The sequence below is a fragment of the Erinaceus europaeus genome, chromosome 7, assembly GCF_950295315.1.
Source record: "Erinaceus europaeus chromosome 7, mEriEur2.1, whole genome shotgun sequence".
Taxonomy (NCBI): Eukaryota; Metazoa; Chordata; class Mammalia; order Eulipotyphla; family Erinaceidae; genus Erinaceus; species Erinaceus europaeus.
The window spans coordinates 11,636,609-11,653,661 of NC_080168.1; the positions used below are offsets into that span (position 1 = coordinate 11,636,609).

At 42.2% G+C, this 17,053-nt stretch overlaps 1 protein-coding gene across 1 annotated transcript in view; it reads left to right on the forward strand.

Moving 5' to 3' along the window:
- FBXO36 (F-box protein 36) overlaps positions 1-17,053 on the forward strand; it is a 57,106-nt gene that overhangs the window by 18,635 nt on the left and 21,418 nt on the right. The window contains exon 2 of the mRNA XM_007520160.3: positions 12,177-12,285. Within this exon, the coding sequence (XP_007520222.1) occupies positions 12,177-12,285 (109 nt within the window). The remainder of the gene's footprint in view (positions 1-12,176; positions 12,286-17,053) is intronic.

Sequence of the window (17,053 nt, forward strand, 5' to 3'; positions counted from 1 at the left end):
GGTTGTTGTAGTCATTACCGTTGTTGCTATTGATGTCATTGCCGTTAGATAGGACAGAGAAATGGAGAGAGGAAGGGAAGACAGGGGGAAAGAAAGACAGACACCTGCAGACCTGCTTCACCGCCTGTGAAGCGACTCCCCTGCAGGTGGGGAGCTGGGGGATCAAACCAGGATCCTTAAGCTGGTCCCTGTGTTTAGAGCCACGTGTGCTCAACCCTCTGTGCTACCATCGGACTCCCAACTTTGCTTTTCCAAGTTAAAGAGTCCACCTCTGTTTTGTTGGGGGAAAAAAAAAAAAAAAGCAAGTGTGCAAAAGTTAGCACTTCTACTATCTGGAAAGGTTCAAGTTTTTGTTATTCCAATGAGTGAGGCAATAAGGCGCTGGACGGGTTTAGCCTGTTTGAGAGATACACATAGGATTTGTGTTCATAGATATGGATTCAGATATTCACGGACAGTGAATGAGTCTGGGCAAGCTTTTCTAGACGTTCTTGATTATTAGTTTATCCATTTGTAAAATGGATACAAAACCTCTGGTGGCTTGCTGGTCACAGAAGGTCAAACACTGTCACACTAGCTTCTGCAGGAAGGGGAAGGCCTTTATTCTGGTTGAAATACAGTGGAGGCTGGTGTCCTGCTCAAACTTATCGTCCCACCCTCTTTTGTTTTCAGGGAATGTTTAGAGTAGAAAGAGGGGCTGGAAAACCAAGAGGTGAATTCCTAGGCAAACAGGATGGGGGCCTGGGACCATCAGGTCATACTTGGGTTTTCTGTGAATTTCTTCCTGAAAAGAAATTTGTAACAGGTTTGAACTCTACTCATTGTTCTCAAGGACCAAAGGCAAGCAGGAACAGGAAGGAGAATGGGCTTCTGGTCAGAGTCCTTTGTGCAGTAAATTCAGATGTAACATTTTAAGTGTTCTTTGCAAAAGAATAGTTTCTGTCAACGCAGTGCCAAGAGTTATCTTCTGCTAAGCCCAAGGGAGCAATCTCAGGTCACCTTGCCCTCTGGAGTCATATTAGAAAGTGACAGCCCTCGAGAATTCTGGAGGGCGCATTGAAGGTACTGTGTTGAACTCTAATGAATGTTGTGTGAAGTTACACCTTCTAGTTCTCAAAACCCAGGAGAGGAAGCAAAGTAATAGCTACCACCTCTGGTGTAAATAACTCAATTAAAATGACAGACACTAATCAGTCACCTCTAACATTTTGATTTCAAGATTTCAGCCCAAAATTATCAATGTTAAATGCATGCCAATCACTGTCTTTCTTTTTTAAATAATCTTTATTTATTTGTTGTATAGAGACAGCCAGAAATCGAGAGGAAAGGGGAGGACAGAGAGGAAGAGATATAGAGAGACACCTGCAGCCCTGCTTCACCACTTGTGAAGCTTCTCCCTGCAGGTGAGGACCAGAGGCTTGAACCTGGGTCTTTGCATATTGTAACATGTGCACTCAACTAGGTATGCCACCACCTGGTCCCAGTGTCAGTCACTGTCAGTGTGGGATTATTCAGATTCCTGTGCCATTTTCTAAAATGACAATGTTTTTGTTATTGCTGTTATTATCATTATTATTTTTACAGATTATTTATTTATTAACGAGAAACATAGGAGGAGAGAGAAAGAACCAGACATCACTCTGGTACATGTGCTGCAGGGGATCGAACTCAGGACCTCATGCTTGAGAGTCCAAAGCTTTATCACTGCACCACCTCCTGGATCACTTATCATCATTATTATTTAGAGGTTATTTTCCAACTCCATTTTGCTCAAGGTATTTTTTCCCCAAAAGTAAGTTGGGAACCATGGTATAAAGGAGAAGCCCCTTCCCACCAGAAGCTAAAGGTAGGTGTTTCTGGTGAGAAAGAGAAAGAGGAGAGAGAGAGAGAGAGAGAGAGAGAGAGAGAGAGAGGAGAGACCTTAAAAACAGGGTGACAGAGCACAAGGGGAGGAAAAGAAGGAGAAAATGACTTTAGCATGCTCCCAAGGATGGAAGAAAATTTAAAAAAGGAAGGCTGGAATCCATCACTGTTCATCAGGCATCTTCCTCCTCCTCATCTTCATCTTCACAATCACTCCATTCTTCATCAACATCTTTTAAAAAAATATTTATTTATTTATTTATTTATTGGATAAGACAGAAATTGAGAGGAGGGGAAGAGAGAGACAGAGACACCTGTAGCACTGCTTCACCACTCGTGAAGTTTCCCTCTGCAGGAGTCAAGACCAGGGGCACCTGGGTCCTTGGACACTGTATGTGCGTGCTTAACCAGGTGCGCCAACGCCTGGCCCCTTGTTTCTGTTCTGGTTTCACAATAATCGGCTTCTTCATTAAATCAGTCTCTTTCCCTTTGTACTTCATCAGTACGTCCAGTTCCTTCTTGTTGCTCTTTTTCTCTGGACCCGGATATTTGGCTGATGCCTCTGCCTAGGGGACAGCAGGCAATCTTGGTTTCTTCATTTCAGTGAAGACTGACACTTGGGGGTCATGTGGTAAGGGAGTCTAAGGTACTGTTATTTTAAATTTTATTTATTGATGGATTATTGGGTAGAGATAAAGAGAAATCGAGAGGGAAGGGGGAAGTAGAGAAGGAGGGAAAGAGACACATATAACACTGCTCCTCGACTCATGAAATGTGGTTCCCTGCAGGTGAGGACAGGGCTTTGAACCCAGGTCCTTGTGCATGGTGATATGTGCTCTCAGTCTGGTGCACCACTACCTGGCCTCCATTATTATTATTATATTATTATTATTTTGACCAATGGACTGTTCTGCTTGGGCTTATGGTGGTGTGGGGGATTGAACCTGGGAATTTAAGAGTCTTGGGCATGAGAGTCATTTTGCATAACCATTATGCCATAACCCCAACCCCTTACTATTTTTAACCAGAACACTGTTCAGTTCTGGTTTATGGCGGTCCTAAGGATTGAACCTGGGGCCTTGGAGCCTCAGGCAGGAAAGTCTTTTTCGTAACCATTATGCTATCTCCCTGATCTTTTATTATTATTTTATTTATTTAAAATATTTATTTATTTCCCCTTTTGTTGCCCTTGTTGTTTTTTATTTTTGTTGTTGTTATTGATGTCATCATTGTTAGATAGGACAGAGAGAAATGGAAAGAAGAAGGGAAGACAGAGAGGGGGAGAGAAAGACATCTGCCCACCTGCTTCACTACCTGTGAATCGACTGCCCTGCAGGTGTGGGGCGGGGGCTCAAACCGGGATCCTTCTGCCGGTCCTTGTGTTTTGTGCCACATGCACTTAACCCGCCCAGCTCCCTATTATTACTTTAAAGGTACTTAAATAACTTTTCTAAAATTTTCTTCTGTTAGTTTTTGCAGACTAGTCCATCTAGATGTTATATTTGAATGTAGTTGGAGGTAGGAACTTACATTTTTTTCAATTAAGTAGATGGTGTATGCTGTTGATGTTACCTTTTAAATAGATTATTCTATTCTTTCCAGATTTAAATAGTTCCGTCACTATTTGATAGTTTCCTATATGCCTCTAATTACTTCTAAACTACACACGAGATAGAGACAGAGAAGGCAGAGAGGTAGAGAGCGAAAGATACCATAGCACTGAAGCCTCAATGCAGTGAAGCCTTAGATCACATAAGTCTTTTTGCTTAATCATTAAGATATCTCCCTGGCCAGAAAGACAGAAGATGTATCTGTGTATCTTGGTCTTTTTTTTTTTTTTTTTTACCAGGGCAGTGCTCAGCTCTGGCTTATGGTGGTACAGAGGATTGAACCTGGGACCACAGAGCCTTCAAAATTCTAGGTTCAATCCTTTCTAAAACCATGATCTAGAACAGAGTAGTGCTCCAGCAACAAAATAGCTTACTAACTACTATAAATAGAGAGAGCTGTTCTGCCTTATCTCATTCTCATGCAGTGCTCTGTCATTTTTTTGTTTACTATAATTTATTTTTAACATTGTTTATATTTATTTTCCCTTTGGTTGAACTTGTTTTTTTTGTTGTTGTTGTAGTTATTATTGTTGTTGTTATTGATGTCGTCATTGTTGGATAGGACAGAGAGAAATGGAGAGAGGAGGGGAAGACAGAGAGGGGGAGAGAAAGACAGACACCTGCAGACCTGCTTCACCACCTGTGAAGCAACTCCCCTGCTGGTGGGGAGCCAGGGGCTCAAACCAGGATCCTTCCACCAGTCCTTGGGCTTTGTACCACGTGCGCTTACCCCACTGCGCTACCACCCGACTCCCTATAATTTATTTTTAAACTGAAATTCATAGAACTAAATCTTTGGGGCTAGGGAGACAGCACAATGGTTATTATATTTCACAGAGAAAACAAGCGAGCAGAGACTGAATTATTCTGGCATATGTGGTGCTAGGTAGGGATCAGACTCCTGGGCCTTGAAAGTCCAGAGCTCCACCCACTGTGTCGCTTCCTGAGCTTTGTTTTTCATCCAGAGCACTGCTCAAGGTTTATGGGGGTGCTGGGCATTGAACCTAAGAACTTGAAGGCTCACGTATGGAAGTCTTTTTGCATAACAAGTATGCTAGCTCCCTAGCTTCCTAACTCAATCTTTTTAAAACTCATTTTTATTTTTATATTAATGGGGGGGGGAGAGAGAGACACACACAGTATTATTCTGGCACTTGAGACTCTATGGGTGGAGCTAAGGATCTCTTGTTGGAAGTTTGACACACCTTTTCCATTGTGCCGCTCTTGGGCTGCCAAAATCAGTCTTTAAACAGTGATTTGAAACTAGTGTGGAGAAAGAGGGACCCTCAGACACTCTTGGGGGGTGGTTGGTTATAAACTGGGCAGCCTCTGTGGAGCACAGTCCTTAGTCCCATTAGGCTAGCAACGTGTGCGGCGGTGGAGTGTGTGTGCTGATGTCTTCAAGGGTTGAACATCAAGCCCTCATGAAGACACGTGCAAACCAAAATTTGCACCAAGAAGCACAGGTTGGTGGGGTCCAGCTGCCAGCCCAGCCTCACATGTCCTCTTGCATATATAAGCAATCCATCGAGGTAGGAAGTGGGGCATTGGTGGTATAGTGGTGAGCACAGCTGCCTTCCAGATAGAAAATGAGCAAAAGATAAGAAACTTCTTAGCAAAGAGAATAGATAGATGGTGGACAAACACACAATGAATATCCAGCTTTTCCGAAGAGCTATACATGGCCCACAGACATATGAAGAAATGCTTTGCTTCACTTATCCTTAGAAAATGCAAAATTACAGGAGTTCTGCAGTAGTGCAGCAGGTTAAGCGCACGTGGCGCAAAGCGCAAGGACCGGCATAAGGTTCCCAGTTTGAGCCCCCGGCTCCCCACCAGCAGGGGAGTCGCTGCACAGGTGGTGAAGCAGGTCTGCAAGTGTCTGTCTTTCTCTCCCCCTCTCTGTCTTCCCCTCCTCTCTCCTATCCGACAATGACGACATCAACAACAATTTTCTCTTCCCCTTCTCTCTGTCCTATCCAACAATGACAACATCATCAACAACAATAATAATAACCACAGCAATGTTGAACAAGGGCAACAAAAGGGAAAATTTAAAAAGTTTGTTTTTTAAAAAAAAGAAAGAAAATGCAATTTATAACTACGCTGGGATTCTACACACCCTGACCTGTGAGAAAGGCCTCTGTCAACAAAACGGAAAATGGCAGGTGTTGGAGGTTGTGGGGAAAAAAGGAGCTCTGCTCCACTGCGAGTGGGGATGCAAAGTGCTGTAGCCCCTTTGGAAGACTGTATGGAGAGTCTTTGAACAAACAAAAATGGAATCGCCTTATGATCTAGCAGTACTGCCCTTAGGCATTTATCGAAAGGACACTCCAAGACTGATTAGAAGATACAGATCTACCTCTGTGTTCATAGCTGAATTATTCACAGTAGCTAAAGAGTGGAAGCAGCCTAAATACTCATCAACAAATGACTGAATAAAGAGGTTATGGGATATATGTTCCATAAAATACTACTCTGCAATAAAAAGGAAAATATTGTGTCCTGTAGGACAAATTGGATGGGGCTGGAGGTGATTATGCTTAGTGAAATAAGTAAGGAGATGAAAGACAACTAGCAGATGGTTTCACTCATGTGGAATCTAGAGAACTTAAACTCGTGGATACAAAAACCAAAACAAAAAATAAGCGGAAGCAAGCAAACAGAATTGTAGTGGTGGTTGTTGGAATGGCGAGGGCATGGAAATGTGGGGGTGGGTGCTTTGTTGAACTATCTACCCCATAGTCTTGCAATCTTGTAACCCACTATTAATCACAAGTAAAAAAAATGGCTTGGAAAAAAAAAGAATTAAAACCATGGTGAAGTGTCACTGAAGGATTGTCACTCAGAATGACTCGAGTAAAAAACAGTGATGAGGGGAGTCGGTCAGTAGTGCAATGGGTTAAGCACACATGGCACGAAGTGTAAGGACCGGCATAAGGATCCCGGTTCTAGCCCCCAGCTCCCTGCCTGAAGGGGTGTCGCTTCACAGACGGTGAAGCAGGTCTGCAGGTGTCTATCTTTCTCTCCCCCTCTCTGTCTTCCACATCTCTCTCCATTTCTCTCTGTCCTATCCAACAATGACAACATCAACAACAACAATAATAACCACAACAACAATAAAAAACAACAAGGGAAAATAAAGAAAAAAAATAAACTGTGATGGGGCAAGGTGGTGTCACACCTAGTTCAAAGCCCCTGGCCGCCACCTGCAGAGGGAAAGCCTCACAAATGGTGAAGCAGTGCTGCAGGTGTCTCTCTCCCTCTCTATTCCCCCCTCCCCTCTCATTTTCTGTCTCTATCAAATAAATCAATAATATTGAAAAATCATTTTTAAAAAGCAGTGACAGGAGTCGGGCGGTAGTGCAGCGGTTAAGTGCAGGTGGCGCAAAGCACAAGGACCAGCATAAGGATCCCGGTTCAAGCCCCTGGCTCCCCACCTGGAGGGGAGTCGCTTCACAGGCGGTGAAGCAGGTCTGCAGGTGTCTGTCTTTCTCTCCCCCCTCTGTATCCCCCTCCTCTCTCCATTTCTCTCTGTCCTATCCAACAACAACGACATCAATAACAACAACAGTAATAACTAAAACAATAAAACAACAAGGGCAAAAACAAAGGGAAAATGAATAAATAATTTTTTTTTAAAGCAGTGACAACGCCAAATTTGAGGAAGAGGGAAACTGGATCACTCATAAGTTGTTGACAGGAGTGTAAAATAGTATTGCCACTTTAAGTGCTAAGATTTTGACAGTTTATTAAAAATTAAACAAACAATGATCATATGACCCAGAAACTGCATTCCTGGGCACCTAGCCCAGAGAAACTCGGACTTATGTTCACACAAAACCCCCAACGGAACTCTTATTCATATTAGCAGAAACCAGAAATGACTTAGAAGATCACAACCAAACAGCAGAGTAGGAAGATAGCTCTGAAGTTTATGCCAGAGATTCTGAGGTCCCAGATTCAGTGCCCAGCACCACCACAAGTCAGAGCTGAGCAATGCCCTTAAAACAAACGAACCTTTAGGAATCACAAGAGAGCATAGCTTTAGTCTAGGACATAGGTGGCAGGCGTAGATCCGAGTCTGCGGTGCTGACAACTGTCCCAAAGTAGCTGCTAGCTCTACAGAAATATAACATCAACTTGAGGACCCCATGCCATATTTTCACATGGTCCTTCTTCTGAGACCATTATTCTTTTTTTTTTTTCCCTTATACTTACCTTTTTATATTTATTTTCCCTTTTGTTGCCCTTGTTGTTTTACTATTGTAGTTTTTATTATTGTTGTTGGATAGGACAGAGAGAAATGGAGAGAGGGGGAGAGAAAGACAGACACTGCAGACCTGCTCACCGCCTGCGGGTAGGGAGCTGGGGGCTCGAACCGGTATCTTTACACCCGTCCTTGCGTTTCACTTCTCGCTGCCTGCGCCTAACCCGCTGCGCTACCGCCCAACTCCTCTGAGACCATTCGTCTACGTAAATCACTAAACACTTTTGAGGGAGTGTGTGCATCAACAGAATAGAATCCAGGGACCTTATCCATGCAAAACATGCACTGTGCCACTGAATCACATCCCAGCCCTTGAGCACTTAAAAAAAAACATTTACTAGGGAAAGAGAGAGAATATTCTATATGATACAGAGGAGATAGAGAGTTCTTTCTGAGACAGAAAGAACAGAGAGAAAATCAAGAACACCACTCTAGTGCATGCATTGCCAGAACTGACTGGGAGCCTCAGGCATGGAAGTTCAGATCTTCACTAGTTAAGCTATTCCCTGCTACTGCTCTGAACACGTTTGTTCCTGATTTGATCCAGATGACTTGGACTCTGGAGATGGAAACATTTAGGGAATACCTTCCTAAAAAAAGATTCTAGGAGTACTTTCCTCTTTTTTTTAAATAAACACTTTCTTCCTTTCTTTTTAATATTTTACTTATTAATGAGAAAGATAGGAGAGAGAGAAAAAAAACCAGGCATCACTATGGTACATGGGTTTCTGGGGATCAAACTTGAGACCACGTGATTGAGAGTCCAGTGCTTTACCCACTGCACCATCTCTCAGACCACTGCTCTCCTCTTTTAAGTGTATACAGGAATAACATAGATTTATTACATTACAATGAATATGATGTATGCATTAATACAATTAATAAAGTTAGTGAATTGATTGCTAAATAACAAAAATATGCAAGTCTGGTGAGGAATGGTCTCACCACTCCGGGTCACTTTTTCATTCAAATAGAGAGACAGAGGAGAGACTCCACAGCACCAGAGCTTCCTCCAGTGCCACAGCACCTTCTATGTGGTGTCAGGGCTCAAACCTGGATCATGTGTATGGCAAGGAGGCAAGGCATGTGTCTTACCTGGTGAGCTATTTCTATGATCCTTCTTTCTACCTTTTGGAATATCTGTGTTGTGTACATTTATTTTATTTAATTTATTGTTGTCACTGCAGCTTCACTGCTCCAAACTGACATTTTCATATAGAAAAAGAGAAACAGAGACAGAGAGATAAAGGATAAGATATCACATCACTTGGGAGTCGGGCTGTAGCACAGCAGGTTAAGTGTAGGTGGCTCAAAGCAAGGACCGGCCGCCAGCTCCTCACCTGCTGAGGAGCCACTTCACAAGTGGTGAAGCAGGTCTGCAGGTGTCTGTCTTTCTCTCCCCCTCTCTGTCTTCCCCTCCTCTCTCCATTTCTCTCTGTCCTATCCAACAACAACGACACCACCACCACCAACAATAATAACTATAACAATAAAACAACAAGGGCAACAAAAGGGAATAAATAAATATTTTTTAAAAAAGATATCATCACTGAAGCTTTCTCCAGTGCTGTGGGCTTGCTGGCTCTATCATTTTTTTCTGTATCTCTGCTCTTATTATTCTATAATACATATATTTATACATTATATCTATTATATATATATGTATGTATAGCTTTTGTATACCATCAAAAGGTGAACTTACAAGTAGTTGCATCCCTTACTTCTCCATTTCTCAGCAGACTGTTCAGATAATAGAATCTTTCTTCACCTAACAAAAGATCCAAGTTCATAAGCTTTCCAGAACACAATATTTCAACCCCACCCTGTGAAATCCCGAAATAGTATGATTTCCAAAAGGAAGAAATTGGATCTCATAGAGTGAGAATCACCAGCAGATTTGGACCTGTTGTTTCTCACTTTTTAGTTTATTGTTTTACCTAAGCATAGTTCAGCTCTGGCATATGGTGGTGTGGGGAACTGAACCTGGGTCCTTGCAGTCCCAGGCATGAAAGACATTTTATGTAACTATCATGCTATCTCCCCAGCCCTTAATAATAATCGTCTCTCTTAGGGTGTTTTCATGCATTAGACAAAGCCTAGAGATGCTTCCTCTGGCCCTGCCTTTGTACCTATCACTCTCTAGAAGGAAGACCATCTTGTCTGCCCTGTAGCTGGGGAAGGGAAGGAGAGAGGCGGCAGTTCAGTTTGAAACTGATTTCCTCAAGTTAGAACATTTCTTTTTTTTTTTTTTAATTTCTTTATTGGGGATTAATGTTTTACATTCAACAGTAAATACAATAGTTTGTACATGCATAACATTTCTCAGTTTTCCACATAACAATATAACCCCCACTAGGTCCTCTGTCATCCTTTTCCAGGACCTGTATCCCCCCAACCCCAACCCCACCCCAGAGTCTTTTACTTTGGTGCAATACAGTAACTCCAGTTCAGGTTCTACTTGTGTTTTCTTTTTCTTTCTTTTTTTTTTTAATTGGGGAATTAATATTTTACATTCAACAGTAAATAAAATAGTTTGTACATGCATAACATTCCCCAGTTTCCCATATAACATTACAACCCCCAGCAGGTCCTCTGAATCCTTGGGCCTATATTGTCCCTACCCACCCACCCCCACCCCAGAGTCTTTTACTTTGGTGCGATATGCCAATTCCATTTCAGGTTCTACTTGTGTTTTCGTTTCTGATCTTGTTTTTCAACTTCTGCCTGAGAGTGAGATCATCCCATATTCATCCTTCTGTTTCTGACTTATTTCACTCAACATGATTTTTTCAAGGTCCATCCAAGATCGGCTGAAAACGGTGAAGTCACCATTTTTTTACAGCTGAGTAGTATTCCATTGTGTATATATACCACAACTTGCTCAGCCACTCATCTGTTGTTGGACACCTGGGTTGCTTCCAGGTTTTGGCTATTGCAAATTGTGCTGCTATGAACATATGTGTACACAGATCTTTTTGGATGGATGTGTTGGGTTCCTTAGTATATATCCCCAGGAGAGGAATTGCAGGGTCATAGGGTAGGTCCATTTCTAGCCTTCTGGGAGTTCTCCAGACTGTTCTCCACAGAGGTTAGACAAATTGACATTCCCACCAGCAGTGTAGGAGGGTTCCTTTGACCCCACACCCTCTCCAGCATTTGCTGCTATTACATTTTCTGATGTATGACATTCTCACAGGAGTGAAGTGGGATCTCATTGTTGTCTTTATTTGCATTTCTCTGACAGTCAGAGACTTGGAACATTTTTTCTTGTGTTTCTCAGCCTTTTGGATCTCTTCTGTGGTGAATATTCTGTCCATGTCCTCCCCCCATTTTTGGATGGGATTATTTGTTGTCTTGTTGTTGAGTTTGGCAAGCTCTTTATATATGTTGGTTATTAAACTCTTGTCTGATGTATGGCATGTAAAGATCTTCTCCCATTCTGTGAGGGGTCTCTTGGTTTGGGTAGTGGTTTCTTTTGCTGTGAAGAAGCTTTTTAATTTGATGTAGTCCCATAAGTTTATACTTGGCTTAGTCTTCTTTGTAATTGGATTTGTTTCATTGAAGATGTCTTTAAAATTTATGCAGAAAAGAGTTCTGCCAATATTTTCTTCTAAGTATCTGATAGTTTGTGGTCTAACATCCAAGTCCTTGATCCACTTGGAATTTACTTTTGTATTTGGTGAAATACAGTGGTTCAGTTTCATTCTTCTGCATGTTTCAACCCATTTATTCCAACACCATTTGTTGAAGAGACTCTGGTTTCCCCATTTAATAGTCTGAGCCCCTTTGTCAAAGATTAGATGTCCATAGGTTTGGGGGTCTACTTGTGTTTTCTCTTCTGATCTTGTTTTTCAACTTCTGAGTGAGATCATCCCATATTCATCCTTCTGTTTCTAAGTCAGAACATTTCTATTCTCAAAGAACTTCAAGAAATAGCCAGCTGGGGGTTGGGCAGTAGCACCCTGGGTTAAGTACCACATAGTACAAAACGCAAGGACTGGATCGAGGATCCTGGTTCGAGCCCAGGCTCCCCACCTGCAGGGTGGTCACCTCCCAAGCGGTGAAGCAGATGTCTATCTTTCTCTCCCTGCCTCTGTCTTCTCTCTCAATTTCTCTCTGTCCTATCCAACAACAATAACAGCAACAACAATTGGGGGGAGGGTTTGGGAAGAAAGGAATAGCCAGCCATTTACCTCCAGGTCATTTGTTAACATCAGCTGAACAGAGATGGAAGGTTTCTTTCCACACTTAGGCTTTGTGACCCCAGTCTCCAAGGAAAATGTTCACCGTGCCACAGATCCCCAGCTGCAAACTCACAGCTGCTGATGGACATATGGCCTGTGTGCCTCCCACAGTAATTTTGCAAACACCTCAACCTAACTGGTGGTTGGCATTGAAACCAGCTTTCATTCAGTTGGCCCGTTCACTCACAGGTAATCTTCAGGTGGTGGAAAATCTCTCTGAGGAGTAAATATCGATCAACAAAACCTGGAGAAGCAAAAGAAAATCATGAGAACTTCCTAGAGAATTCACATCTTCAAGGTAAGGAAAGGGCTATTCTGCACACTTCTGGCTGGTGAGTTCTCTTAGATTAGTGATAGACTTGTCAGGGGGTCATCAAATCCACTATCATTTGAAATACTGACATGTAAATATATACTTAACTGGGCAGATATATGAGAACACTGGATTCTTCCCAAATAGAAAACTGTTAATATCATTATAAATATATATATATATGTTGCATAATATTTGATTAAAATAGGATTCCTTTAGTTGAAAATTAAAGGATGTACAAAACATATTAAGAACAATTTAATAAGCAAATGATGGAATTCTTGAGATGTTGCAGCTTGTTATTGCTTTAAAATAACTAGATTTTTCCCTTTTCTGTTTTAATTAATTAATTAATTAGTTGATTAATTAATCATTCCAGAGCTCTGCTCAATTCTGGCTTTTGGTGGCAGTGAGGATTGAACCTGGAAGATCAGAATTTCAAGCATGAAGGCCTTTTGCATAACCACTATGCTGTCTCCCTGACCACAGCCTTTTTCTTTGAATATCAAGGTTTGCTTGATATTGGACCATCTTGATATTGAATATTGGATGTAACAATAGAAACCGACTGCAACTTCCCCTTTGCTTTATTTCTTAGCCAGTGTGAAATATTCAAGCAAAAAGTCATTAAGACTTTTATTTTACTTATTACATGTGAGAGAGTTCCAATAAGACACAAGTCAGAGCTCCACTCTGGTACATGCAGGACCAGGAATCAAACTCAGGTGTGCAAGTTCATTGCCCTGCCCGTTGAACCATTTCTCTAACTGTGACATTACGCTATCTTAACAAGGCCCATATGCCCACAGCTCCTCTTCAGCAGTGCTCAGTGTGGCCCAGACTTATATGCCAGCTCACTTTTCTCATTGGAGTGCTTTGATACAAATCTCACACAGATCTCATCATGTTGGGCTAGGCTGCTTCTATTCCTTTTCCTTCTTCATTATCCCTTTCCTTCTCCGCCTTTTCTACTCCTCCTTCTCCTTTTTTAGTTATTTTAAGTTTATACATGAAAAAGAAAAGGAGAACCAGAGCCTCACTCTGGTACATGCGATACCAGGGATCAAATTCAGGACCTCATGCTTGAGAGTCCAGTACCGTATCCATTACACTACCTTCTGAGCTGCCTTTACATTTTCAAAACTTTTTTTAGTGAGAGAGAGAGAGACTCTTGAGCAGGGTGCCATTATATGCAGTATTTCCAGACCTTAATTTCCTTCCTCTTTTCTATTTCTCCTTCCACTTATTCCTTCCTTCCTTCCTTCCTTCCTTCCTTCCTTCCTTCTTTTACCAAAGCATAGTTTTGAATTTTTACTTATTTATTTTTATCTCCAGGGTTATCACTGGTGCTCAGTACCTGCACTAGGAATCCATTGCTTCTGGAGGCCATTTTCCCCATTTTTGTTGCCCTTGTTGTTATTTTATTTATTTATTTAGCCTCCAGAGTTATTGCTGGGGCTCAGTGCCTGTACTACGAATCCACTGCTCCTGGAGGCCATTTTTTCCCATTTTGTTGCTGTTGTTGTTGTGCTTGTTGTAGTTATTATTGTTGTCATAGCTGTTGTTGTTGTTGGATAGGACATAGAGAAATGGAGAGAGGAAGGGAAGACAGAGTGGGGTAGAGAAAGGTAGACACCTGCAGGCCTGCTTCAACGCCTGTGAAGTGACTCCCCTGCAGGTGGGGAGCAGGGGGCTCGAACCAGGATCCTCACACGGGCCCTTGCGCTTTGCGCCACGTGCGCTTAACCTGCTGCGCTACCACCTGACTCCTGCCCTTGTTGTTATTGCTGTTGTTGGATAGAACAGAGAGAAATCGAGAGAGGAGGGGAAGACAGAGAGAAAGATAGACACCTGCAGACATGCTTCCCTGCTTGTGAAGTGACCCCCTTGCAGGTGGGGAGCCGGGGGCTTCAACCAGGATCCTTTGGCCGGTCCATGCGCTTCAAGCCATGTGGGCTTAACCTACTGTGCTACTGTCCGGCGTCTAGTTCTGCTATTTTATGTCATATTTATTTGTCATTTTATTTTAAAAATTATTTACTTATTTATTTATTAATGAGAAGAGAGGGGAAAGAGAACCAGAGCATCACTTGGACACATGCAATGCCAGGGATTCTCTTGTCTGAGAGTCCAGTGCCTGATTCACTGCATCACCTCTAGGGCTGCTGTTCTTTCTTTGTAAAGATTTATTTATTTATTTATTTATATGAAAGAGATTTACATGTGTGAGAGAGAAACACTCAGGCCACTACTCTAGTGTGTGTATGTCCAGAGACGGAACCCTCAAGCCTGGGGTCCCAAGTTTGATCCCTGGCATCACATATGACTAAGTGATACCTGATTCTCTCTTGCTGTTAAACGGATAGATAGATGATAGATGATAGATAGATAGATAGATAGATAGATATTTTTTAAAGAAGGCCTTTAGACATTTCTGCAATATTCTTTCTGCCATGTAAGGTCACATATTCTGTCTCAGGTTCTGGATCATATATAGATATATGGGTATAGATCATCTTGGGGGCATTATCAGTGATACTATGTTCTTAAAGATGTGTTAGCACGAGAGAGAGGAGGAGGGGAAGAACCAGAGCATCACTATAGCACAGGTAGTGCCCAGGGATTGAAATCAGAACCTCAAGCTCTGACATCCGACATTCAAGCCACCACACTGCCTCTCAGACCACATGGGAGGGACACCATTTTGCCCTTCTTATTGTCAAGAAGGCTGCAGCCTAAGTTGCAAAAACAAACAAATAAAAAAGAAATGAAAAGAAAAAAGAGAAAAGCGAAAACATCACTGAAGTATTTTTTCAAGATTTGCTTGTGGGCTGAGCTGAAGGGTGTTGAAGGGTGGATGGAGGTGGAGCCTGGGGCCCCCTCTAAGCAAAATGTGAGCGCCAGATTCCAGGCCCACACACTGTGGAGTCCAGAGAGTGGAGAGCCTGCCAGTAAAGATCGGTGCTCCAAGCACAGCACCTCTTTCCCTCAATCCACCAGCTCCTTGACCCGGCAGATGACTTACTCTCCGCAGCTGAGCATCCCCCAAGCCACAGGCTAATTTCTTCAGATCTCAGTTTCGTCAATTGTTGACCATAGAAATAATCACAGTAGCATCTACCATGGGGGGGGCCTTCTAAGGATTAACTAAAGGACCTTCTTAGCAGAGGACACTCCTGTGATAGCCACTCGGTACCTTCCAGCTCTTGCGGTTGTTCAAATACAAAGTAAAAAGGCCTTCCCTCTTCCCCCAGGCTTCCTTCTCTGGAGAGAGCTGCTATACACAATCTCATCTGTGTTGGAATTCTGTTTGGATTTCAAGGATCTTACAAAAAGGATTGTTAACTCTCTGGATCTCTGTACTTTAGCACACTGTGGCTTCTTCTATTCCTCCTCTTCCTCCTTGTTCTTTTTCTTCTGACACACGTAAAGAATCCTTTTCCAAACTTGTATGGCATTCCATTGCATACATGTGCGGTCCTTAATCGATGGGTATTTTCCATCAATCCCATGATGTCTTTGAACATTTTTTGCACACTTCTGTGAGAATTTTAGTGACACAGATTCCTTAGACACAGAGTTGCTAAGTTGAAAGATAAGTTCTTCACACTAAAAATTTCAATTGGTATTTTATTTCAAAAGATTTATTTTATATATTTTATATATTTCACACAAGACAGAAAGAGAAATGGTGAGAGACAGAACTAGAGGATCACTCTGGCATGTGGGATGCCAGGACTCAAAGTTGGAACCTCATGCTTAAGAGTGTAGAATTCCACCACTGTGCCACCTTCAGAGCTACTGAAGAATTTTCCTTAATAGGTGAATTATTGGAAGCCTGCATATATATATATATATGTGTGTGTGTGTGTGTGTGTGTGTGTGTGTGTTATATATATTACAGATAGGATTATTTTTTTCTGTTTTTCTTTTCTTTTTAAAAAATATTCACTTTTGTTGCCCTTGTTGTTTTATTGTTGTAGTTATTATTGTTGTTATTGATGTCATCGTTGTTGGATAGGACAGAGAGAAATGGAGAGAGGAGGGGAAGACAGAGAGGGGGAGAGAAAGACAGACACCTGCAGACCTGCTTCACTGCCTGTGAAGCGACTCCCCTCCAGTGGAGAGTGGAGGAGCTGGGGGTGGGGAGCTGGGGGCTTGAACCAGGATCCTTATGCCAGTCCTTGTGCTTTGCACCACGTGCACTTAACCCGCTGCGCTACTGCCCAACTCCCTGTTTTTTCTTTTCTTGAGCTAAAAATATTTTAATATTTTATTTTTATTGGATAGAGACAGAGATAAATTGAGAAGGGAGGAGGGAAAGAGACAGAGAGACACCTGCAGCACTGCTTCATTGGTTGGGGAGCTTTTCTCCAGCAGGTAGGGACTGGGACTTGAACCCGGGTCCTTGCACACTGTAACATGTATGCTCTTCTGGCTGTGCCATCACCTGGCTCCTCCTGGGAGATTTTCAAGGGGAGTGTTTTTGTTATTTTTATCTCTTCATAAAACAAGACTTCACTAATATTTTGATGCCACAAACTACTTCAAAACCTGCTTCCAAGCGGATGGGAGACAGTTGTTTATGCCGCCCACTTTCATCTTCCCAGTCAGCTGGTGAAAACAGTTTCCTGTCTAATTAGCATTTTCCGGTTAACCAGTAAGTTGAAACCCTGTCGTGTTTAATTAGACTCTTCCTGTAATTGGCCTGTTTATAGTCTCTGTTCATTTGTCTATAGGGTTTGACTGATTT